General features: G+C 51.8%; 3 protein-coding genes across 6 annotated transcripts; all 3 read left to right on the top strand.

Annotated features, from left to right (window-relative positions):
* The first annotated feature begins 1,592 nt into the window (after positions 1–1,592).
* Positions 1,593–10,585, top strand: ARID3C (AT-rich interaction domain 3C). Of its 2 annotated transcripts, XM_047699997.1 has the most exons (7): positions 1,593–4,230; positions 6,077–6,149; positions 7,931–8,114; positions 8,256–8,545; positions 9,127–9,309; positions 9,503–9,592; positions 10,053–10,585. In XM_047699997.1, exons 1-7 carry the CDS (start codon positions 3,916–3,918, stop codon positions 10,151–10,153), a joined length of 1,236 nt encoding a protein of 411 aa, XP_047555953.1. In that variant the 5' UTR covers positions 1,593–3,915; the 3' UTR covers positions 10,154–10,585. The 2 variants fall into 2 exon arrangements, with proteins under 2 accessions (XP_047555953.1, XP_047555952.1); XM_047699996.1 differs by lacking the exon at positions 9,503–9,592.
* A 742-nt stretch (positions 10,586–11,327) lies between these two features.
* Positions 11,328–17,698, top strand: DCTN3 (dynactin subunit 3). Of its 2 annotated transcripts, XM_047700000.1 has the most exons (7): positions 11,328–11,479; positions 12,770–12,854; positions 13,575–13,661; positions 15,443–15,526; positions 16,475–16,533; positions 17,127–17,186; positions 17,380–17,698. In XM_047700000.1, the coding sequence occupies exons 1-7, from the start codon at positions 11,384–11,386 to the stop codon at positions 17,467–17,469; spliced, it is 561 nt and encodes a 186-aa protein (XP_047555956.1). In that variant the 5' UTR covers positions 11,328–11,383; the 3' UTR covers positions 17,470–17,698. The 2 variants fall into 2 exon arrangements, with proteins under 2 accessions (XP_047555956.1, XP_047555957.1); XM_047700001.1 differs by lacking the exon at positions 17,127–17,186 and having other exon boundaries at positions 17,321–17,425.
* Positions 17,699–19,152: 1,454 nt separating this feature from the next.
* On the top strand, positions 19,153–21,526 carry RPP25L (ribonuclease P/MRP subunit p25 like). 2 transcript variants are annotated; one of them, XM_047700003.1, is made up of 2 exons: positions 19,153–19,285; positions 20,689–21,526. In XM_047700003.1, exon 2 carries the CDS (start codon positions 20,723–20,725, stop codon positions 21,212–21,214), a length of 492 nt encoding a protein of 163 aa, XP_047555959.1. In that variant the 5' UTR covers positions 19,153–19,285; positions 20,689–20,722; the 3' UTR covers positions 21,215–21,526. The 2 variants fall into 2 exon arrangements, with proteins under 2 accessions (XP_047555959.1, XP_047555960.1); XM_047700004.1 differs by lacking the exon at positions 19,153–19,285 and adding an exon at positions 19,329–19,526.
* Positions 21,527–24,892: the final 3,366 nt, after the last annotated feature.

Genomic DNA, 24,892 nt, shown 5'->3' with positions numbered 1-24,892 from the left:
GGAACCAACTCCATGTTAGGAAGACACTGAGGCACAAGGCCCTGTCCTCTGGAGAGGTCCATCAGGGAGAACAGCTTCCCACCCACAGCCATGTGAGTGAGCCATCCTGGAGGTGGATCCTCCAATTCCAGTCTAGCCTTCATGGAGCTGTAGCTACAGCCAGCATTTGCACTACAACCTCATGAGAAGTGAGCCAGAACCACCCAGCTACGCCACTCTCAAATTCCTGATCCACTGAATTGTGAAAATGTTGTTTTAAGCTTGCCAAGTGTAAGTGTAGTTTGTTACAATGTAATGGGTAGCATGTATCCTTCCCTTTCTATTCCCCTCAACCCAGATTTATTTTTCCCCATTTTAATTATTGCCATCTGATATACTGTGTATTTCCCCCAATGGAATTATACCATTATAATATGTTTTATTTATTCCCATGTCCAACAGCATCTAGCATAAAGGTGCTCAGTAAATATGTGTTGGATGAATGGAGGTCTATGTCTATCTGTCTGTCTTTGTCTCTGTGAGGTGGTTTAGGATCAGATGGGAGTTCAGTGAGGGTGTAAGAGACAGCCTCTCCTCTTTACAGATGAAGAGAGAGATAATGCTTATTGCTTACTCTCAGTCCTTCTCAGTTGTAGCCCTCCTGGCCCAGACCCCAAGGACAGGTTTACTATGCTTGATTGAAGATTGATTTCCTTCCTTTTGGGAGTAGTTGCCCAATCCCTTGCCCCTGTCCTCTTCCGCCCTCTGCAAAGCAGTCTCCAAACTCTCAGAAATGGAATTTCCCTAAGCTAGTTTCTATCTTTCCAAGAAAATCTTAACCATCTCTCTCTCCAGGTACTCCCTCTTCTCAGAGCAGGGGTTTGGGTATGGGGTAGAGTTTAAGGGGAGCAGGGTGGGCACAGGAGTTCTTCAGAGCTCTACCCTCTGTCCTCATTCCCCAGGAGCCCCTAGGACATGTCTGCCAGCTTCTGCACCTTCAGATTCTCCCCTCTGGGTCTGGAAGAGGGAGCAGGACTCTTTAGGAGAACTCACACCACACAAAGCTATGGGGAGCAGGCATTAGTACTGAAGGCAGTTGGATCACCAAGGCTGCTTCTTTGGAGGTTAGGGTTGTCTGGCTGTCAGGTCTGAAATGTAAGCAGGAGGACACTGGAGTGAGCCAAAGGTGTGAGCAGTACTGAGTTTCAGTATGACCATGGATGGGTCAAAGAGAACAAGGACTTAGTGCTGCAGTGGAACCTGGGCGAGGGACAAGGGTGGAGGTTAGAGGACAAGAAGAGTGGCAAGGTGGGTCACCTGGGTGGCTCACTGGGTTAAGCCTCTGCCTTCAACTCAGGTCATGATCTCAGGGTGCTGGGATTGAGCCCCACCTGGGGCTCTCTGCTCAGTGGGGAGCCTGCTTCCCCCTCTCTCTGCCTGCCTCTCTGCCTACTTGTGATCTCTCTCTGTGTGTCAAATAAATAAATAAAATCTTTCAAAAAAAAAAGAAGAAGAAGAAGAAGAAGCCCTGCAAGGTGTTACTGAGCACAAGAAGAGAAGTGAGAAGAGCTAGTGATCCAGGCCAAGACAAGCTGGGTCTGAGAGGAGGGAAGGGGAGGGGAGGGAAGGCAAAGTCACACCTGGATTTCTGCCTCCTGGAGGAATCTTGGCCCTGGGAACAGTGTGCCTCACTGGGTGTGAAGTCAGAGGATGGTCCCTGGTGCTGGCTCTGACATAGCTGAGTTTCATACTCAAACCAGGTATCAAACCAACAGATACAGGTTGTTCACTCACACACTTGGAATCATTTCTGGATGGCTGTCATGCTTTTGGTAGGTCCATCCCATTGGGCACAGGAAGAAACTGGAGAAGTTATGAGGGTGCCTAGGAAAGGGAGGGGGTATCCAAGCTTCTCAGAGGAAAAATCAAATCGTGGCCTGCCACTCAGTGCCCCCAAATAAGATAAAGAATCTCAGCCTCTGGGGGATCACTGGAGGTAGAGTGGGCCTGGAACAGTTGGCTGAAGGGGTCTGGAAATAGAAACTGTGGAGTCACACACAAAATGGTTGAGGAAGCATGTGAAGATTGGCAAAATGATAAGAATGACAGTTGAAATGTGGGATGGATACCAGAGGTTCATAATACTATTCACTCTCCTTGGGTATATGTTTGAAAATGTCCATAACAGAAGATTACAAAAGCTTTAAAACAAAACAAGAAAAACAAAGTGTGAATGTATCTGCGTGTGGCGTGTGTAGCCTGCTGATGTGGGTGCTGAAGCAGTTCAGGGACCTCTGCGTGTCAGTGCAGATGTGTGCCTTCACCACCGTGGGCACGGACTGTGCAAGCTGCAGCGTGCCTGCGGTTGGGGACAGCGCTTGGGCAGGGCAGGGGGAAGCTTTTGCTCTATGCAGGCCCTCCACATTCACCTAGCATCTTGCGGATTGAGACCCCCTCATGATCACAACCTGCCCAGGCCACTGGTGCTGTAATGTCCATGTAACCAGATATGTGAGACAGGGCGGCTATGTGCCTGAACTTGTGACAGAGTGTGAACACGGTTATCTGTGTGTGAATGCCAGGCACTGAGTGTGGATTTGGGGGGCACGACTTGGTGTGACGGGGCCCTGGTCCAGAGTCCAATGGTGTTAGACTCCTCACTCTCCTTTGAACGATCCCCGGCAGCTCTCCAGCGCCCCCTCCCCCCCTTCTGATAGTACGTAGGGGGAAACACCTGTTGGGGGGCTGGGATCGGCAGAGGCCCCCAGGGCCTCTCCCCCGGCGCCCCCGCCCGCCCTGCCCCTGTCGGGTCCCGCCCCCGCGGCCGCGCCGGCAGAGCCGCTCGTGAGCGCACCGCGGCCAGAAGAGCGCACGGCGGCAGGAGCGCACGGCGGGGGACCCCGCGCAGGGAAGCGAGCCGAGCAAGTGGCTGCCCGAGAGGCGGGCGGAGCAGAGGGAGCGCCGTGGAGACGCCGGGGGCACCGGGCCGCGCCAGGCTGGTGAGTGCGCCGCGGGCCGTGGGGAGCCAGAGAGCGGGCGTCGAGACCCCGCGGTCGTGGTCCCTAGCCCGCCCGGTCCCAGGCTCTGTCCCCGCCGCCCTCTGTTCCCGCGCCTCCTCAGTGCTGGTCCTCTGCGTCTCTGCCTCGTCTCTCCGTCTGTTTCCTTGCTTCTGTCTCTGTTTCCCCCTATTTACTGTCTCGCCCTGTTTCCTTCTAATCTCTTGTCTCTCTTCAGTCTCTGTCTCCTTCGTGCTGCGTCGCTATTTCCCGGTCCCTCTCAACCACTGTCTCACTATTTGTCTGTCTCTCCAGGTCTGTCTCTGTCCCTGTCCCTCTCTGGACTGACTGCCTGTCACTCAGGTCTTGTTATTTATCTCTTGCTTCTCTATGTCTCTTACCTTCCCTCTTTACCCAGCATCTCTATCAATCTCATCTCTCCCTACTTCTGTCTCTCCGCTCTTGTGTTTGCTGGATATCTCTGTCTCTTCCCGCCTCTATCTCTCATTATCTCTCAGTCTCATCTCTATTTCTATTTCTGTACCTCTCCTGTCATTGTCTCTCCCTTGGATCTCTCTTTTGCTCTCCCCTTCTCTCCCCACTCCTTCTCTCTGTTTCTTGGTCCTTGTCACCCTCTCTGATCTGCTGTCTCTACCTGTCCTCTGTCAATGTCCCTTTCCATCTCTTTGGATCTCGTTTCTTGTCTCTCCTGCTCTTTCTACCTCTGTCTGTCGATCTCTGGGAAAGCTATCTTTCTGCTTTTTTTCTTGTGGCCCCCTTACACTTCCCTGAAACAGTGACCAGCTCCTCTTGTGCTGGGGGTTGTGGGGGCAGCAGGGCCCAACACTCATAATTCCCACCCCCACAGGCGGCCCTTTCCTCTGGGCCCCGCCTGGTGCCAGCCCCTTCACCAGCTGGGGGACTGCGCCTGGAAGCTGTAATGGAGGCCCTGCAGAGGCAGCAGGCAGCCCGCCTGGCCCAAGGGGTGGGGCCATTGGCCCCCCCACGCTCACTGCCACCACCACTACCTCCTTTGCCTGGCCCCCGGACCCTGCAGGCCCCTGACGGGGCCTTGGGGGAGGTTGGGACTGAAGAAGAGGAGGATGCTGAAGAGGATGAGGAAGGGGAGGAAGCCGGGGCAGAGGAGGAGGCAGCCGAGGAGAGCCGTCCAGGGACACGGGGCCCCAGCTCACCTTCCAGCCAACCCCCTGGACCTCATCCCCATGAATGGACCTACGAGGAACAGTTCAAGCAGGTAGGACCCCCTCGATGTCAGGCCCTCTCCCCTTTCTCTGGGCAAAGGCAAAACCAGGGGATTCTTAGCCCACCCACCCCCACTGCCCTCTGCAGGATGGAAAGACAGAGACACAGAGACTTGGAGAGAGGGGGAAGACTGAAAAATAGAAAATGACAGGAAGGGAGAAACAGACATCCAGAGACATGGAAAGAAGTGCATAGGCACACACTGAAAGGTGCAGGAGACGCCCAGAAACATGGAGGCATGACAGACTAGAGGCTTTTGGTGAGGCTGGAAGGAAAAGTGGGAGGGGTGAGGAGCTTCCAGAATTCTTTTGAGGGAGCGGGATCTGAGGAATGAGGATTCCAGTGCCAGAACCATCTTACCCTCCCTTCTCCCACATCAAGTCACAAGGTCATATTCCAGCAACCAGTTTGGGTTTCCTGGGCTGCCTATTTCTGTCTTTTGAAGCAGGCTGGAGGTTGCTAGTCCTCTGGCAAGCTGATAGCCCCCTCATCTCTTCCCTGGTGCACTGCCCTCATCCAAACCTCTCCCTGGCCTGAAGTCTGTGGGTGACAGTTCCTAGTCTATGATGGCCACTACAGCCGCAGTGTGACTAAAGGACTCCTGCACAGCTGGGAATGACAAGATCTTACTCATAGAGCCTTAATTTGAGGTTCTTCCTCTCTGTGGAATGCATCTGGTTGTTATTCTAAGGCACTGCTTCAGGTTGTCACTATGAGGGTATTATGAGGGACTCTGACTCTAGGTGTGTTGTCCTGGTAATGTTACTTGTAGGATGTTGGTCTTGGGTATTTTCCAGAAGTATTCATCTGTGCCTAGTACTCTGTGGCATTAGTGTCAAACTGGAAGAGTTATTCAGAGCTCTGTGGTTCTAGCGACTGTTTCTTCTGGCTGTAATTCTGGGAATTATTACTTGGAGAGCATGTGTGTTATTTGTTTGTATCCATCTAATACTTCAGGCTCAGTTCTTGTGGGAGTGTAGGTCTAACGTGAAACTCTAGGGTTTGTTACTTATGGGTGTTTTTTTTTTTTTTTTTTATTCTGAGAGTTCTTCTTGGGGAATGGAATGTTACCTATTGGTGTTACTCAGGGACTGTTATTCTGGGTAAATGACTGTTACTCTTGGGGATTGTTTCTCCTGGGTGGTATTTGGGAGGTGAAACTGGAGATGAGGCTCCAGGTGACTGGAAATATGTGGAATGACCTCTGGGCCTTCCAAGTTCTGACCCCGCAGGTCCTGGGTGGTGCAGGGCCATTACCTCTGTGGCAGCCTCTATAGTAGAGAGGTCGCTGTCCCTGGAAAGAGACCAGAAGGTGGGCTGAGGGGCTCCAAGTTTCAATCCAGGAGCTTCTGAGCATCCACTCTGCCTGAGGAATGGTTTAGAGGTATCTCTTGCCCTTCGTCCCCAGCCTTGATACATGGAGATGTGAAAAGCAAGAAGCCTTTGCAGGAATGAGCAAGAGTAAATGAGTGCCTCAGAGACATCTGTCAGTTTCTTCAATGTGATGCACTCTCCTAGCCTGACTTCCTCCCTAGGGCTCTGTGCATGCCCTGGAGGGCAGGCTGGGCCTCCTAAGCTTCCTCTCAGTCCCCTATTCCCCAGAGGAATTGTTTGAGTTTCCCAGGGCCTGCCTGGCCAGTGGAGGGTCTCTGCGTATATTAGAAAAAAGTGCTCCTACCTACCCTCACAGGGAGAGAGTCTAATGCCAGGGAGTCCACATTTCAGACCCTACTCACCCTTTCACTAAGAACCCTTATTCAGGGTATAACCTGAGTTGGGGTTCCAGAGGGCGGGGGGAAGCCAATGGAGCTGAAAAAATGACCTCAGTCCTTCCCCAGCTGTACGAGCTTGATGCAGACCCCAAGAGGAAGGAATTTCTGGATGACCTGTTTAGCTTCATGCAGAAGAGGGGTGAGTGGGGTGATGTAAGGGAAGGACCCCTACTTACCAGTTTTGAGGAAGGGAGACCCCAAGGTTTAGTCCCTAGGTTGGGTCCTCTCTGCCTGAGCTTGGCAACACCTATCCTTTGGGCCCTCAATAGCGTCTTTAACCTCTGACCTTGCCCCCCTCCTCCACCCAGGGATTAATTAGTGGCCAGCCCACTGGCAGGTTAATGAGTGTGGGATCAATTGGGAGGGTGGGAGGGGGAACTGGTAAGGGGTTGGCTTGCGGGGGTTCCCAGGATTGGGAGGCTGGGAATGCCTTGTTCCTCTTTCAGTGGCCCTTTGTCCAGCCTTGTCTCTCCTCAGTTTCCCCTTGCTTTAGGCAGGGGACACCCAATGTGCTCCACAGCAGGAAGGACTGGGATTAGACTGAAGGAAGGACTTCCCAAGGGGTAGGCTGGGGACCATGTGATTTGGGGTTGTGGAGGAGGAGGAATTCCTTTCCAGGAATCTCAGAGCTAGAAGAAAATGCAAGGGTCCAGGAGATCAGGGTGGGCGGCAGTCCATCACTTAGGCTTCTCCCCAGATTCATGGGTCGGAAGACTGACTCATTATCTCTCTCTACAAAGCTAATTAACTCACTTGGAGCTTGGCCTGATAAGCCACTAATTAACTAGCTGCACTGCACCCCCCCTCCCTTAGTGCAGCTGCTGGTCAAAGTCCCCCAGGCTCCCACTGCAGGCCCAGCATCCCCTTTTGGGATCCTTTCTAGCCAGGGAGCATCAGTGGGACCCCAGGTCTTTTTTGCTTCCTTGGGAGGCCCAGTCATTCTCGAGGTCTGCCTCCGCTGGGGAAGTGGGGTAGGGTGGTCTGAGCAGGTCCCAGCATTCCCTCCCATCACCCTCAGGCCGGGAGCTCTGCCTCCCTCCGGTCCCTGCCTCCCTCCGCTCCCTCTGCTGCGGGAGGAGGTCCCGCGGGACCGATAATTTCCCCCCATTAATCAGGCCGCAGCTAATTGTTCGGGTCCAAAGGCGGCGGCGGAAGGGGACGAGATCGGTAAGGAATTAACTGGGGCCCATCGCTCAGCGCAGACAGGCCCCTTTGTCAGGACTGGCCAGCGGGGGCGGCGGCGTGAGCTGCGGAGTTGGCGAGCCGAGCTGGGGGCTGCTGCTTCTCCTATCACCTATCCCCCGGTCTCGGGCAGCCATCCTGGGGCCCCTACTTAGGGGAGTCCAGCTCTTCAGCACTATCAGGAAGTCCTTACTACGGTCTACCCCAGGAGTCTACCCCAGGGGTCGGCAAACTTAAGCCTGCTGGCCAAATCTAGCTGCCAACGGGATAAGAATGGTTTTTACATTTTTAAATAGTGGGAAAAAATTAAAAGACGAATGACATTTCAGGACCTGTGAAATTCGAATTTCAGGGACTGTAAATAAAGTTTTTATTGCAACACAGCCGGGCCCATTCCTCTAAATATACTCTATACCTGCTTTCAATCTATGGCAGAGTGGAGTCGTTCGGATAGAGGAGGTTTGACCCTCAAAGCCTGTAATATTTACCGTCTGGACCTTTACTGAAGTTTGCCGACCCCTGATCTAGTTTCCTGTCCTTCCTGCTACAATGCAGGGCTTGGGGGCTCTGTGGACTCTGCCTGGAATCCCACCTCCCCACCCCTCCCTATTCTCTTTTCTCAGAGGTCTTGCGCTGTACCCTGGCCTCGCCCAGGTAACTGACTCCTTCAGTCCTTGAGGATGTCCGCAGACAGGATCTCAGTCTTAATGTCCTGACTCTCTGTCCACCTCCTACCAGGGACGCCAGTGAACCGTGTGCCCATCATGGCAAAACAGGTGCTGGACCTGTATGCGCTCTTCCGTCTGGTGACAGCCAAAGGTGGCCTGGTGGAAGTCATCAACCGCAAGGTGTGGCGGGAGGTCACGCGCGGCCTCAGCCTGCCCACCACCATCACGTCGGCAGCCTTCACACTACGCACCCAGTGAGGCCAGGCGCGCGAGCGTATCGGGGAAGGCGCGGGAAGGGGACCACAGAGCGTGGAGGGCCCAGGGGTACTTTCGTGGTGGGCTTGATCAGTTGGGTCCAGCCTCCCACCCACCCTGCCTTGTTCGTCCGTCCCTAGGTACATGAAGTACCTGTACCCCTACGAGTGCGAGACGCAGGCACTCAGCTCCCCGGGGGAGCTCCAGGCAGCCATCGACAGCAACCGACGCGAGGGCCGTCGTCAGGCTTATACCGCCGCCCCGCTCTACGGCTTAGCTGGGCCTACCCCTCGGGGAACCCCGGGCCACCTCTCGGTTCCGGGCACCGCCCAGCTGACGCCTACGCCCAGCCCCCGTCCTGCCCAGGGCTCCGCCTCAGGCCTGCCGGCCCACGCCTGCGCGCAGCTGAGCCCGAGCCCCATTAAGAAAGGTGTGAGGGGAGAGGGGCTGAGGTTTGGGCGTCTCTGAGACCTAGGGGGTGTGCTGAAATATAGAGAACATTAAAATGTGGCGACTCTGAAGTCTGGGAGGCATTGAGGTATGAGGTCAGTAAGGACTGACAGGGCGCTGGGGTTTGCCGATCACTAAGGTTCAGATGTACCGAGGTTTGGGGTCAATGAAGCCGTGGGAGGTCTGGGGTACAGGTTACTGCGATGTGGGCCTGAAGCTCAGAAAAAGGCCATTTATCTAGAGGAGGTCCATTCCACACCTGTCCAACTTGGGCTCCTATTTGCATGTAGTTTTTGCCTCCTGTGACCTGTATTATTTAATAACTAAGAACAAGGAAAGCCCCCACATTATCTTGGACCAACCTAGGCATATATTGGCCCTTTGGGCTCGCCAGCTTGAGAGCCTCGAGGCTGAGACTCTGGATGGGGCGGGGCGGGGGCGGGGCGGATCACACTTGGTGCTTCAGCTTGGGTAACCTCCATTGGTCCCAGGCCTGGGAGGTGAACCAAATGCAGAGGCAGAGTTGGTTGGTCCAGAGAGTTGAATGACCTGTTCTTCCAGAGGAAAGCGCAATTCCAGCCCCTCGACTGGCACTGCCTGTGGGCCTGGCTTTGGGAACTGCAAGGGAGAAGTTGGCACCAGAGGAGCCGCCAGAGAAGAGGGCTGTGCTGATGGGGCACATGGACCCACCTCGACCTGGAGTTCCCCCCAGTTTCCTGCCCCGTGGCAAGGTTCCCCTGAGGGGTGAGGAGGGGTCTGTGCACTGAAGGAGAACATAGATGTTGGAGGTGGGGCAGAAAGATCCCTCAATAGACAACTGTATGATTATAGGTGTTGGGCAGAAGTGGAATGGGGGTTGTCTATAAGGATGGAGGGGGGAGCTTATAAGTCTGAAGCCTGATTCTCCAAAATGTGACTCCCTGCCCCTCCTGGACAGAAGAGCGGCTGGATGGGCCTCTCAATCTGGCAGGCAGTGGTATCAGCAGTATCAACATGGCACTAGAGATCAACGGGGTGGTCTACACTGGTATGGGTACTGCAGGCTGTCTATACTGGCATGAGGTCAGGGGTATTTGCTCTGGCATGGGGATTTTAGAATTTCTCAGCTAGCATGAGGTTCAGGGATATCCAAACTTGCATGGGTAATGTGGTGGTCAGGGGATTGCTACAATGGCATGGGTTAAAGTGGTGTCTACAATGGCATGGGGTCTAAGGCATGACCTCTCTGGCATGGGTACCATGGGATGTCTGCCTTGTCATGGGCCTATGTATCAGTGTAAATATTTCTTGTTTACCTGTTTGAGGGTATCTATATTGGCATAGGTGTCTCCACTGACCTAAGGGGTTTGTCCTCATTGGTTTGTGGCAGGGATATGTGTGTGGTGTTCTAACAATCAAGACACTGACTTTTGTTTTCCTCTTCTGTTTCTGTGCCCACCCTTTCCTGCCTGTGTTTTCCCTCTACCATCTCCTCACCCCTTTGTCAGGTGTCCTCTTTGCCCGTCGCCAGCCTGTGCCAGCTTCCCAGGGTCCAACCAACCCTGCACCTCTTCTCCCTACAGGACCCCCTTCCAGCACCTCACCATGAGAACTCCCACTTGGAATTAAGAGTCCCAGCTCCAATGCTGAGGGGAGGGGAGGGGACATCCCCCACACCTTGATTCTTTCAGGGTGCCCACTCTAGGACCCAGCCCTGGGACATGACCCCCCCACCCCCAAGATGCCATGTGGGATTGAAGCCAAAGAGTTTTCTTTCAATGTTACATCTACCTCATTGTAAAGGGAGAGCATCTCCTCCCTGCCTGACCCCAACAGCATCAGCATCTACCAAAGAGTTCTGCCCCCAGTAACCTCAGTCATGTCCTCATGTGCCTCCCTGTGTCGATGTCATCTCTAGGACCCCACCTCTTCAAATCATACCTGCTTCTCTTCAGAAGCCATGTGAAGGGTTAGGTTGGGGTGTTGTGAAGGAGTCGTCCCTCAGGTCATATCTGAACAATAAAGCTGCAGTCCCTCCCTCTCCAGTGCCTCCTCTCCTTTTTCTTTGGGTCTGGGGGTTGAGGCCAGAGGTTCTCAGAGGGGACGAGAGAACAGCAAAGGTCCATGAAAGTAGAGGGGCTGGGGCGGGGGGTGCCTGGATGGCTCAGTAAGTTAAGCCTCTGCCTTTGGCTCAGGTCATGGTCTCAGGGTCCCGGGATCGAGCCCCCTCATCGGGCTCTCTGCTCAGGAGAGCCCCCTCTCTCCCTACTTGTGATTTGTCAAATAAATAAATAAAATCTTTTTTTAAAAAGGAAGGAAGGAAGGAAAATAGAGGGGCTGTATTTCATGACTCGGACTGCCTGAGTTCAAATCCTGATTCTACTACTAGAGTGTGGGGTGGCCTTGGGCAAGACATTTAATCGCTTGAACCTCTAAGACTCTTGATTGTGGTATCCCAGGGAGTCTCCTACTGATCTATGGGAAAGGATCAATCCTTTAAAAATAGGTGTATTTATATGGGCAATCTCGAGGAATAGGGTGGGAAACCTTTCCGGTACCCTGGAATTAGAAGAAAGGCAAAACCTTGTCTTGACCAGCAGAAGCTGGAAGCTAAGGTAGGGCTTGACAACTTGTCTAGGGTAACCGTTGCCTAGGTAACCAGACAGCTTTTGACATCTTTCACGGGCCCTGTCGGTCACTTCCGGCATCGGAGGGCTGAATCGTGACGACACTTCCCGTATCGTGGTTCACCCACGCACTCGGATTAGCCAACCTTCTCTATTTGGCCGGATGTCCCGCCTTCTGGTTGATCCCCGGCTGAGGCGGGGTGGCAGTAGCTATGGCGGCTGTGACCGGTGTGCAGCGGCTACAGGCCCGTGTGGAGGAACTGGAGCGCTGGGTGTACGGGTCGGGCGGGCCGCGCGGCTCGCGGAAGGTGAGCGATCTGGTTTCCAGTGCTCTCTTTTTGGGGCAGAGCAAGAGCGGTCTACTGGCCTGGTCCTTGGGATGGATGCTACCACTCCAGTTTCATCTCCCGCAGCCTGGCTTTTGACATAATAAAGGTTCCTTTATTCCTTCCAGAGCTTATCGGACCCTCGGGGTCCATTTTCATATGGCGTGCACTGCGGGTTATTAGCACCAATTGCAATGGGCTCGGTGTGAACTCTGACTAAGACTCCTCCTCTGTCCTCGCGGACTAACTTGGGGAGACCTAACACACTCGAGAAACTGACTAGAGAGAGTATCATGAAGAGCTGGAGTCCGCAGTGGAAGGGCCGTCACAGAGCGCTGCGTCATTAATTGCTAAATACTGTACAGAAGGAAAGCCATGGGACGCCAGAGGAGGCAGAGCAAAGGTGGATAAGGAAGGCCCCCGGGATGGGAGGCGAGGTCTGAAAGAGCCAGGACTAGGAGGGGAAGAGATTGGGTACCCGATGTTGAGATATGGACCGGACTCCTTCACACCAGTGACTGGATTTTGACAACTGTGAAGCTTAGTTCTCTCAACCCCCACCCCCTCATCTCCTTTTTACTATGAGAAGATCTTTTACTGAAGGCGGAGTGTCAGGCATTCCCTGGCGTTAAGTGCATCAGAGGTAATGATGTCTTTTGTACATTTCTTCTGGAATTAGTTGTCAGTAACAGATTATGCCCCATTTGAGAACTGATTTCTCAAAACATTTGCTTCAGTTGACATCTATGACACTAAATCCTAATTTTCCTCCTTCCTCTATAGCTGTTGCTGCTTAGTCCTATTTGCCTCCCCATATATTTGACCCTTGCATATTGGCATTCCTTATCCTGTATTCTAAAATACAGGTTTTAGAAACCTGGGTGAGATCATTCACTCCTATAGCCTCTCCCTTTGTTTAACACTTTGATATTGGGACTCCACACCCTCTACCCCTAAAGTCTAGGTAGGTTCAGCTAGAGAGGTAGGAACCAGGGAATATAATATATAGGATATACTAATGCCCTATGAATGCAATTATAGTTAATTATCTCCCTAATCAGACTTGAAGCTTCCCAAGGACTACATGATTATCTTCCCCTTCACACTGAGGATTCCCGGAAGGTGGGGTTGCATCTCCTTTAAGGCAAAAGAAGGGGCCAGCCTACTTTGTTTGGACAAGATTTGGGAGTCTGAGGGAATGAGTGTTTTTTACCTCTTTCAAGCCTTGAGTCAAGAGCTGAATCTTGGAATTAACTTTCAATCCCCTTACAGGTGGCTGATGGCCTAGTCAAGGTACAGGTGGCTTTGGGGAACATTGCCAGCAAGAGGGAGAGAGTGAAGATTCTGTACAAAAAGAGTAAGTGATTCCATAGGGGGCCTGCCTGACCTTCCTATGCCTGTGCTTCATGGGATGTGGTCCTTGCCCTCCAGCCCAGTAGGTCACTGGAATTGCCCTATAGGGATAGAATGTGAAGATGTTTTCTCGCTGAAATGGTAAAGTGGGGTGTTTGCTTAAACTCCAAGCCCATGATAGTGTCCTAAGTTATGGGATAAGACTCTGCCTCAAAGATCCTCTTGGTAGAGTAAGGAGGAGAGATATGGGATTTCCATAGGCAAGGTTCAAAGGCAGGAAAGAAATTAGACCCTGAGAGCCTCAGGGTCTAATTTTTTTTTTTTCCATACCTTATTTTTTTTAGCCATACTTTTTTGCTATGTCAAAGCAAGCAACCTAAAAATTAGAAAAAGCTCTGACTTGTCTTGGTGACACTAAGGGGCAAGGGACCTTCCACCTTTGTTGAAGATAGGTCAGTGGGAAAGGTGAGGGCCCCAGAATAGTGGAGGCAATTGTGTTCCCAGCTGTAAAGGCTGAGGTTAACCAGGACGTGGTCAGAGGGGAGAGAAAGGGAGATGAGGCCTGATGGAGGTCTGCTGATGGGCACTGTGGATGTCATCTTCCCACTCAAGGCTCTCCCCAAGGTTGACCACTGATATCCTTCTAATATCCCCTAATATCCTTCATAAGACAGATTCCCCACTCCCCAGCCCCATCCCATTTTCCATCTTGCTTCTTTTCTAGTTGAAGACCTGATCAAATATCTGGATCCTGAATACATTGACCGCATTGCCATACCTGATGCCTCTAAGCTGCAATTCATATTAGCAGGTAGCGCTGGACAATGTGTGCACATGCATCTGGGGATTATGGTTTGTGGGGGAAGCTGGGCACAGAGATGGCCACCCTGACAGTTCTCTCATGGATACAGCTCTGAAATCTGCTGTCTGGAATTCTGGCCTAGCTCTGGGCTGAGGCCTGAGGTCATCATGTAGTCCTCTAGTAGGCTTTGGGTATGGTATCATTCTGAGCCAGCTGCAGGCCATAGTGCCAGCAATAGTGGGAACTACTTCAGTGTTCTATCAGTGATCTATCTCTAGGATTTTCCTTCAGAACCTTCCTCACTTCCATTCACTAGACAGGAGAGCTTCTAGGAAAGGGTGGGAGCAGAACATTGCATTTGGGAGAGGCGAGAATATTGGTATGAGTTTCAACATTTTTCTTTCATGTGAGAAAGCACTAGGATTTCATAGTTCTAGACCTGGCAATGTCTGCTACCCAGTTTAATCAGCCACTCCATGAGGTAGGGCTTGCCAAGTACTTTGTTTGTTCATTCATTCAAAAGATGTTTAATGACTGATCATCTGCTGTGATCCAGACCATCCTTGGTGTGAGGTATATGGTGGTGAACCAGGACATCCTTAAACCATTGCCATGGCTGAGGTACCAAGTTCAGGAGATCTTCTCCTACACCAACTATGGAGTCCAGCCTCTCCATCCCTCCCTGTCCACTGCCTCAGTGTCTGTCCCCTCATACATGAATAGTTACAGTCAAGTCCTCTTCCTGACCCTAGTCTTTCTCTCCATGCATGTGATCCAGTATCCTCTTCCCCAAACACATCAATATGCTACTTTGTCTACTTTGGAACCTCAGCTTCTCCATCTCTCTCCTTGCTAGAATAAAATCCTAATTCCTTAGCCTGCCAGTCAGAGCCTTCTATAGTCTATGGATCTACCTTCCCATGCAGCTGTTTCCTGTGCTTTCTTTGCACCAATTCAGCCAATTGACTTCTTTTTCCTCTATTAATTGATAAGCATCCTTGCCTCCCAACATTTGACATAATAGTCATCTCTTCTTGAATGTGCTTCCTACTCACTGCAGCCATTGAAATCACCTGTGCCAGGTCCAGTCCAGATCCTGCTCTTCTCACTGGGCTCTGTTGTTACTGCCCTAGCTCTCCAGAAGCTTGTAATTGTCCCTGCCTCTCAGGGCCACTGAGCAGAACCTGCCGGATAGTCTGGCGCATGTCTCCTCTTTCATACCATCCCAGGAGTCCTTGGGCATGGAGACCCAAGTCTGAAGTACTTTGTCTCCTGTGGTGTCAGAGGGACTTACTGAGTTTGCTAATAGGAGGCTAAAGAGGCCCTAGAGTTAAGACTTTTTTTTTTTTTTTTTTAAGATTTTATTTATTTATTTGACAGAGAGATCACAAGCAGGCAGAGAGGCAGGCAGATAGAGAGGAGGAAGCAGGCTCCCTGCTGAGCAGAGAGCCCTATGCGGGGCTCGATCCCAGGACTCTGAGATCATGACCCGAGCCGAAGGCAGCGGCTTAACCCACTGAGCCACCCAGGCGCCCCTAGAGTTAAGACTTTTAAGACAGGTGGGATTTGGAGAAATGTAGAGGCTCTTTGGGCTCAAGATGGCTCATACCAGAGGCATCTAGGAGAGGTGGGGGCAGAATGGGGGAATATGCACCTAGAGAAGGGGCAGTGGGCAGAGTAGCTGCCCCATGCTCCAGGACTCAGCCATCTCCCCTGCCATGTTCTCAGCCCCTCACATAGAAGTAGCAGTGCCCAGGCTTACCTCACTGCCTTGTCTGTTTTTGCCTCAGAGGAGCAGTTTATCTTATCCCAGATTGCACTCCTGGAGCAGGTGGAGGCTTTGGTGCCCATGCTGGACAGTGCTCACATCAAAGGTACCTCTTTGGGGCTGCAGCTCTACTATTCTGCTTGGGGAGGTGGGTGGATGGCTAGGACTTTCCTGTGCCTCAGGTGCCCTGGGTTCAAGCTAAGTCTGTTCCTTATCTTTACCCTCATCCTGGGGCTACCTGCTACCTGCATTGGGATTAAAATGGCCAGAGCAGAGTCAGTTTCAGAACCTCAGGCAGTTTGGACCTAAGGACACTAGTTTAAGTCCAGCAGCCCCCAACTCTGGGTATTCCTTCTACCTTCTTCCTCACACTCTCAGCATCTGTTCTGCATGGTGCTGTGAAGCCCGAGTTCCTGCCAGGCTTGTGAATGTGTGTAAATTCTTCCCACCGCACTTCCCAGATCAGTCCCTGGGCCTGTTTTTACAGGCAGACAGTGACTTTAATTGAATCCAGATATCCATCTTGTCTGTCTCTGGAGGTATTTTTTCCCAGTTCCCTATCCCCACCCCTGATCAGCTATCTGCTGAGGGTCTGACAGCCCTTAAGCTGAGGGCCCAGCATGGTGGCCAAGGCTCTGGGTGTTGGATTCCAGGTGTCCAGCATAGGAACCTGGCATTCATCTTCAACCCACCTGCAGGCTCCCTATTCCAGGCAGACCTGGTCCCACTGGCTGAGAGCAAAGGGAGAAATCCTATGATAGGCAAAGCTTTTTTACTTCATCCTGCTTACAGCACTGGAGTGGGGGCATGGGGCAACTCTGGGGACCCCCTCCTTGTTTTCTCCTAGGAGCCTGTATCTTCACCCCCTCTGGGTCCTAGAGTAAGATGGGTGGGCATGGAGCCCCGCCACCTTTAGCTGCAGTGGTCGATGAAGGCTGGCGTTTGCTTAGCTTCTCCACTCAATACTCTAATCCTGCTGAAGACCTAATGGACTATTGAGCAGTCCCAGGGGAAGGCACAAGCATCATCAGGCAGTGTGTGTTGTGTTTTACAGCCGTTCCTGAGCATGCTGCCCGCCTGCAGCGCTTGGCCCAGATCCACATCCAGCAGCAGGTATGGGAGGGGAGAGGACTGGAAGGGAAAGTAGAGGTGGTGAGGCTCCTAGTCCCCACCCGTGCTACCTGGGGAAGCAGCTTCAGGCTACGCTCATGTCAGCTCCAGGGGAAACTTGAAGATTTATCCTTTATCTTCCATCTGCCTTAGGTCTCTTGCCTCTGAGTAGGACTGTTCTGAGACACCAGAAGGTTGATAATGGGAGGTGCCCAAGAATTTCTGGGGATGGTGTGTCCTTGACTATGAGTGGAGGAGCTGTTTTCTGTTTTGTTTTGTTTTACCATTCCCAGGCCTTAGATTAAAGTTCAGAGAGGATTCAAACGTAGGGGACAGGAAAGGAGGTATATATATGTCTATAAACTAACAGGAATATTTCCTTAAATGAGTGGTCCACTCCCCCTTAGGACTGCTGTTAAGGTACCCATCTTGGAGCTTGATTGTGCCTTGCTAGAAATTTGCTCCTTTTGGCTCTGGGGTTAAACACTACCTTTTCTAGGCTTTATGGGGAGTGAGGGCCCCTTATAAGGCAGGAAAGTGAGTGGGAAGTGGGGACTTTATCCATCTCCTTTCTCTGTCATATTTTGGCCCCATAGGACCAGTGTGTGGAGATCACTGAGGAGTCCAAGGCTCTCCTGGAGGAATACAACAAGACTGTATCCTTTCTGCTCAGCCAGGCCCCTAAAGAATGCTGCCCAAAGCCCTGTCCTTTTGTTCCATCTCCAGCTCTGGCTGTTTTACCCCATCCCAATGACCCTGTCTATTCCCCTCCTCCCCAACCCTTTAGCAGGTGGAAGATCTCTCCACTCCCTCATTCAAGCTCTTGTTCTCACCTTGACCTGCCACCAGACGATGCTTCTCTCCAAGCAGTTTGTGCAGTGGGATGAGCTACTTTGCCAGCTAGAGGCCGCCAAGCAAGTGAAGCCAGCAGAGGAATGATGGCTGCTTCCCATTCCTGGGTGGGCCAGGACAGCCAGGCTCCAGGGCCATGTGCTAAACTGCCTTTGTAACAGGGCAGAGGCAGCTCTGTATTTACTGGATTCTCAGCCTACCTGCATTCAGGTGGGGCTCTGAGGTCAGAGCTCTAGCTACTTGATGTTTGCTATTTGCACCCTTTCCCCACATCAGTGTCCTATTCCAGTGACAATAAACTATAGAAATCACTGGAGGTGTGTGCCAACTTCCTGGTCTTTGATGGGAATGATGGTGAAGATGAGGATGGTAGAGGGCAGAATTGTCAGCCTTGCTAGTGGTTGGACCAGGAGCTATACTCATCCTGGTCTGGCTTTCTGGGGGATGTAGAGCTCTCAGCACAGATACTCTCATTTTATTAATATGAGTGGAAGATTTGTTTGTGCATTCATTTATCTCACATTTATCAAGTATCCTCCAAATGTCAGATACCATGCTAGGTGGGGAGGATGTGATCCCTGCCCTGCACAAACTAGCTGCAGAGATGATCAAGGAAAAGACCCATCCCACCAGTTGGGCACTGGGTCCTTTGGAGCACCAAAGAGAAAGGGATGGGGGAGGCATCCCTGGAAGGTGATATGCAGGGTATTCGGGAGCCAGGGGAGCAGCATGTGCAAAGGCAGGATCCTTGAGGTTTCTCTCTTAAAAGCTTACTTGGTGCTGTTAAGCGGGAAGAGGAGCCCAGAATAGGTTTGGTTGCAGGGCTTTGGGCTCTTTGGTGGGCATGGGCTGTTTTTGGAGTGGTGGGGGTGGGGGTGGCTGGGATAGGGACGGAGGGAGCTTGATGGAGCGGAGATGGAGATTAGTGCCTCACTCCACCAAGTGTTTGCTGCCCCCTTGTGGTCTCAGGGAGCGCTGTGGCCCCAAACCCCTTTAGAGCTGCCTGCCCGCCCGCCACCCCACCTGCACCGTTTCTCTAGCATCTCAAATTCAGCATGTCCTAAGATGGGAACTTGGCAGTCATCCTAGATTTTTCCCTTCTTCTCAGTACAGTCACCAACTCACCAAACCTACCTCCTATTATCTCCCAACTTAATCTACTTTTCTCTATTCCAACTGCTATTTCTGTTTCATTCTCTTAAATCATTTAACAAATATTTGAGCTACTATGCGCTAGGCACCATACGAGTCTCCGTGGGCACGCCCCCGGCACCCCGCCGACTGTTCACCCGCGGTTGCAGACCAGTTTCCCCGCTCCCACCCCCTTTGGCGGCAGCCAGAGTGAGCTGTGCACACAAACTGGTTTGACTGGCCCCTGATGAAAAGCCAACGTGGCTCGCCATGCCCACAGGATGAGGTCGAAGCTCAGAACTCGGTGACCAACGCTCTCCCCCGCGCAGCAGCAGCCACTTCAAACGGAACCTCTTGCCCCGTCAAGTGAAACCCACTGCTTCGCCTTTGCTATTGCATGCGCTCTACTGGTGACGCCCCCCGGCCATCTTCTCAGGGCCGGATCCTCCCCATCTTTGGGACGCGAATCTCTGATGGTGGCTCCTCTCCGCGGGGCTCTTCTGCGCCCCGGTAGGGGTACCCCTTCCCCAGGGCGTAACAGCGGAGACTGCCTGTATGTTCATGGTCTCAGGCTGCCCTGGCTCAGCTCACTCCTAGACGGCCAACCCATCCTCCGTTTTGCCGCTGAGGCACCGCGGGCTACAGCCGGGTAGGCCACGGCCCTGCAGCTCCCGCCTCTACCCGGCGTGCGCGGCCCCGCGGCTTCGGCGCGCTCCCGGCGTGCGCGCCATCTTGGCTCCATATTGAACCGGAGGTGTGCGCAGCCGTGGCGGTGAGAGCTGGAGCGCGGCGGGTTTGGGGTCGGTGATACGGGTGTCTGGATGTACAGGGAGGAGAGCGGAGGCTGGCTCCTTGGTGTCTGAGGCATACTGGCCTTTGGACCGCCCGTGGCGGTGGAGGGGGCCGTGCTGTGGACCCCGCTCTAGGAGTAGCCCACGCAGCGCCCCGCGTCAAGCCTCTGTTTGAGTTTCTGAGTGACCTGGGTTGGGAGCATCAACACTGGGAATCTCAGGGTGAGAGGTGCTCGGCCCTATTCTTAGGATCCCGGAATGGGGGAGGGGTTCAGTTCTGTTTGAGGAGCATGTGGAGGAGGGTTCTTTGCTCTTGCCAGGCAGCTTGGAGTGTAGGAACCTCTGCGAGCGGAGTGAGGGGTCCTTGTCCCTGTCTTAGAGAGCTGTGGGTGAGGGGCGCTTAGTCTTGTTTTCAGAAGTCTGCGGCAAGGTTGTAACCGGGGCACGGGGACGCAAAAGCACCTGGCTCTGGGGGTCCCGAACAGAACAGATTGTGCCACTCCCGGCTGACAAAATCCAAAGGCAGAGAGATGAGTGTCGATAAAACAAGAAAGAACTTTATTTCAGTGGATCCAACACTGAGAAGACAGCGGACTCAGTGCTGTCTCAAAAACTGTCTTCAAAGTGCTGACAGTGCTTCTGTGTTTATACAAGGAGAACGTGGGGCAGCAGTAAGTCTGTAGGTGCAATGGGCAGTAAAAGGCAGGTCCTCATTGTCTTAGGGCCAAAGAGGATCTTGCTGGCCTTAACACAGTCCTTACTGCTTGAGGGGTAGTTTTGGTTCCCATCAGGGGATGCTTTGCTTGCAGGGTCTTTTGCCTGAGTTAAAAGATAGCTAAAGGGGTGCCTTGCTGGCTCAGTAGAGCATGCAACTCTTGATCTTGGGGGTTGTGAGTTGGAGCCCCACGTTGGGTGTAGAGCTTTAAAAAAAAAAAAAAGACTGGAAGAAAGATAAACTGGAAAGAACTTCATTAGAAAGTACAGGTTGAGGTAAAAATGGAGGTACTTGAAGTCCATGTTGAAGGGCACAGCCCTGTCCCAAGGAGCTCAAGGTGAAGGAGGCTCAGTCCCAGTCCTAGGGAGCTTAGGATGAGGGGGCCGGGCCTATCCTAAAGAGCCCAGTGTTTGATGAATTTGGCCCTGTGTCAGGGAATGCACGGTGGAGGGAGGCTTATGGCTATGTCCAGAAGAATGGGGCATTTGGGATACTGCCTTTTCCCAGGATAAAGTAGGCATGGCACCTGTGCTGAGAAACCAGGGGTGAGGGGATACAGTCCTGTTCCTGGGAAGTCTGGGATGAGGAGTGGGACCATTTCCTGGAGAGCTGGGGTTAGAGGATGGCTTGGGGCGTATTGCCCAGCATTCATCTGACACTTCCCTGCAGTGGACCGTGAAATTCAGACACAACAGCAAGTGGAATGGAGCACTACCGGAAAGCTGGCTCCGTGGAACTCCCAGCACCTTCTCCGATGCCGCGGCTACCTCCTGATACCCTGGAGATGCGGGTCCGAGATGGCAGCAAAATCCGCAACCTATTGGGGCTGGCACTGGGTCGATTGGAGGGTGGTGGTGCACGGCATGTGGTGTTCTCAGGTTCTGGTCGGGCTGCTGGGAAGGCAGTCAGCTGTGCTGAGATTGTCAAGCGGCGTGTACCGGGCCTGCATCAGCTTACTAAGCTGCGCTTCCTGCAGACCGAGGACAGCTGGGTGCCAGTCTCACCTGACACAGGCCTGGATCCCCTCACGGTGCGCCGCCATGTACCTGCAGTGTGGGTACTGCTCAGCCGGGACCCCCTGGATCCCAATGAGTGTGGCTACCAGCCTCCAGGAGCACCCCCTGGCCTGGGCCCCACATCAAGCTCCAGCTGTGGTCCACGACCCCGAAGAAGAGTTCGCGACACCTGGTCCTGAAGGTGTGCCAAGCAAGCTGTTTTCCACGCACAAATGTCTAAGATGGCTTTGCCTCAGGAAAGCCTCTTGTAACTGTTCAACATCCCCAACAAGACCTGAATCCACAGAAATGGGCCTCCCTGTCCTGCTTCCCCTTCTTTCTGGAGTGTGAAAAGGGACTGCTACGAAGAGTTACAGGTGTGCAGTCTCAGCTGGGGTCTGGATTGCTTAAGAAGGGTTTACTTGGCATTCTACCTACTGTGCCTCTGTCCTTTCTTCTGACAGAGATCCAGGGAGTGGGTTAGGAAATAAACGTTCTGCCCATTTGTTTGATGAGCCTCTGCTTGACCTGCTATGTGGAGGTGAGAATAAAGAAGGGGGAGTCCCTGTACCCTTCCATCCCACCCCTAATTTAGGGACATTTTTCTTTTGCAGCATTTTTTACATGGTAGTGATTTACAATGTAGTGATTAAGGTCATGATCTCAAGTACTGACTACCTGGATTTGAATCCTAGTTCTGCCATTTGCTAGTAAGTTACTGCTTTGTGAACTTGGGCAAGTAGTACTCTGAGCCTTAGTGATCCCATCCATAACACAGAATATATGTGGTTTTTACCTCATAGGGTTGTTATGAGGATTAAATGTAGAAATACACACATATAACTCTTAGATACCACCTGGGCGTATAGTGTTATATAAATGTTAATTGCTATCATTATTAATAACTCCACTTACAAACACATTTTTTTCTATCTTAAAAACAACTCATGGGGCACCTGGCTGGCTCAGTTGGAATATCGTGTGGCTCTTGATCTCAGGGTCATGAGTTCAAGCCCCATGTTAGGTATAGAGATTACTTAAATAAATAGACTTTAAAAAACAACCTATAGTTTGGGGCGCCTGGGTGGCTCAGTAGTTTAAGCCTCTGCCTTCAGCTCAGGTCATGATCTCAGGTCCTGGGATGAGCCCCATATCAGGCTCTGTTCAGCCTGCTTCCCACTCTCTCTGCCTGCCTCTCTGCCTACTTGTTCTCTCTGTCAAATAAATAAATAAAATCTTAAAAAAAAAACCCTATAGCTCAATTTTATATCTCCTCTCCAGGTTTCATCCTTCCTTTTTACCACTTGCTGCTCCTTTTCTGTCTCAACTTGGCCATAGACTCTTACATTCACCATGGTAAGGCAGGGGCATGAGGAGAGAGGTAAAGATTGCAGTGGTAGCCAGGAGTCTGCAGGAACAGAGCAGGATTGTGGGCAGTGTAGATTCAGTGAAGAGTTAAGTCAGGTGAGTCTCCCACTGGATTTTGAGGTCTTCTCCAATGTATTCAGTAGATTGAGTGTCCACCAGGAAAGTACAAACTTGGGGCTCTTCTGGGTTCACATTGTGGCATGGAGGGCCCAGCAATTTGAGAGTGGTGAAATGATATTTGGCTGAGTCTAGGTGGGAGGGGTTAGGAGGTTGGGAGAAATGGAGGACAAAGGCCTCAATACGGGCTTTAGGGCAGGGATTAGGGGACCAACCATAAGGCCAGAAGGCTGTGGTCAAGCTTTGAATGCTGCATTCTGTGCTTTCCAAGGGAGGTTGCCCAGAGTAATAGAGAAGACTCTGAGGGAGAGGCAAGTGATGCAGATTCAGGGGATATTAGAGACGTGAAATCCTCTGAGCAGCTCCCCAGCCAGGCCTCTCAAACACAGAAGGTCAAGGAGCATCTAACACACCCCTAGAAGCTCTGGCAGGCACTCTGGTGTCTTGCTAGCAGCAACTGCCTGACTTCTCCCTATTCTCTTTGTGGCTAACTCGGGGTTTTCCTCCTTCCCAACTTCTGCATATTGCCTTTTCTCTAAGCATCACTTGGTGTTTTCTACCATGAACAGCTTTCCGAGTGTCACTAGTCCCCAGAATTTCAGGGCCAGCCTCTTGAAGACTGTTGTTACATACCTCAACATCCTATCCTGATCCAGTCTGCTCTAGCCATGGTGTAATGGTCAAGTGGAATAAACATGGTGACTGGTACTGAATGAATGCTTCAGTAAGGTGGTATCACAAGCCCTCGGAGTCCTAGGAGGGGCTCCCATTTGGGCAGCTCACTGAGGAACCACCTGGCAACTCCAGGATGATGGCAGGGGTATGTGTGAGGGAAATAGCTGGGGTCAAAATTGGGAGGAACAGGATCTGCAGTTCCAAGAATCAGGAAATAGGCCAGAAGCTTAGAGAGGGATGATTAGTGATTCTGGGGTATTTTTCCTCCTGGGTTTCTATGGGGCCCTATTGGAACCTAGAGGAGGAATTATAGGGAGGGAGCCAGAGAGAAGACAGGCCTTTAGAGCCAGAAAGCTTGACCCAACTTTGGAGGGACATAAGAGTTGTATGTAACTGCTGATTTAGTTTCTTCCCACATTCTTTTTTTTTTTTTTTTATTTTTATTTTATTCATTTATTTGACAGGCAGAGATCACAGAGAAGCAGGCAGAGAGAGGAGGAAGCAGGCTCCCTGCTGAGCAGAGAAGCCAATGCGGGGCTCGATCCCAGGACCCTGGGATCATGACCTGAGCTGAAGGCAGAGGCTTTAACCCACTGAGCCACCCAGGTGCCCCTCTTCCCACATTCTTAATCCACTCCAGTGTGGCTTCTGCCTCCATAATTTCTTAGGAAAGGTTATGCTTTGGTATGAAAGGTAAGGAAGTGGAGATAGCTTTTTCAAGAAGTGGGATTGTGAATGGGAGGAGAGGTGGTAAATGTAGAGGAATGTGGGATACAGAGAGTTTTTTATTTTAATGACTTAGAAATTTGAGCTTACTTGTAGGTTAGTGGAAGAAGCTAGTAGAGAAAGAGAAAGATGCAAGAGACTGTGGTTAACTCAGAATGAGACTCTGTAAGAGGTAAAAGGGAATGGGAGCCAGAACCATGGAGGTATGGGCCTCCCAAAGGGGACAGGAGAGAGGACTCCCTGTAAGTTCCCAGGGAAGGAGTTGAAGATGCGTGTGCATGAGGAAGGGTGTGGAGGTGAAGGTGGGATATGAGGGAGTTCAGAAGGATTCTATCTCTTCTTGAAGCAGGAATCCAGCTCTGCTGCTGAGAGTGGAATGAGGAGGCTGGTGGGAAAGTGGTATGAGATAGTTGTTGCAGGAGAGAGAACCAGAGAGGTACAGGAGGATGACCAGGCAGGGGTAAAAGCCCAGGTGAGGCTGGTGACCATGAACTTGTAGTGTTATCAGAGTGTGTGAGCTTCAGTAGCATCCATAGGATAGGTGAGGACTCAGAGAAATCACTGTTGCATTCTTCCAGACTGTGGTGGAGACTGGCAGAAATGATGAAAGAATAGTGAGGAGAATAGCAAGATGTAGTGAAGGGTCAAGGAATCCAAAGTGGGCCAGGAGACAAGTGAAGATAGAAAGGGGTAGAAGTCACTGTCCTGGAGATCCACATGAAGATGTCTGGGGTGGGGTGGAATGAAATGGAGTAGTTGAGAGAACTAGGACAGGGCACTGCCCTAGGGCAGTCATACCAAAGTACCACAGAGTGGCCTAGAACAACAGAAATGTATTGCCTGACAGTGTTGGGAGACTAGAAGTCTCAAGTCAGCGTCAGCAGGGCCATTTTCTCTTTGAAAACTATGGGAGAATCCTTCTTTCACTTGTCCTAATTTGTTTGTTTGTTTGTTTTAAAAGATTTTATTTGACAGAGACCACAAGCTGGGGG

The sequence above is a fragment of the Lutra lutra genome, chromosome 13, assembly GCF_902655055.1.
Source record: "Lutra lutra chromosome 13, mLutLut1.2, whole genome shotgun sequence".
Classification (NCBI taxonomy): Eukaryota; Metazoa; Chordata; class Mammalia; order Carnivora; family Mustelidae; genus Lutra; species Lutra lutra.
Note: the sequence above shows the minus strand (reverse complement) of the source record. Positions and strands in the feature narration are given on the sequence as shown.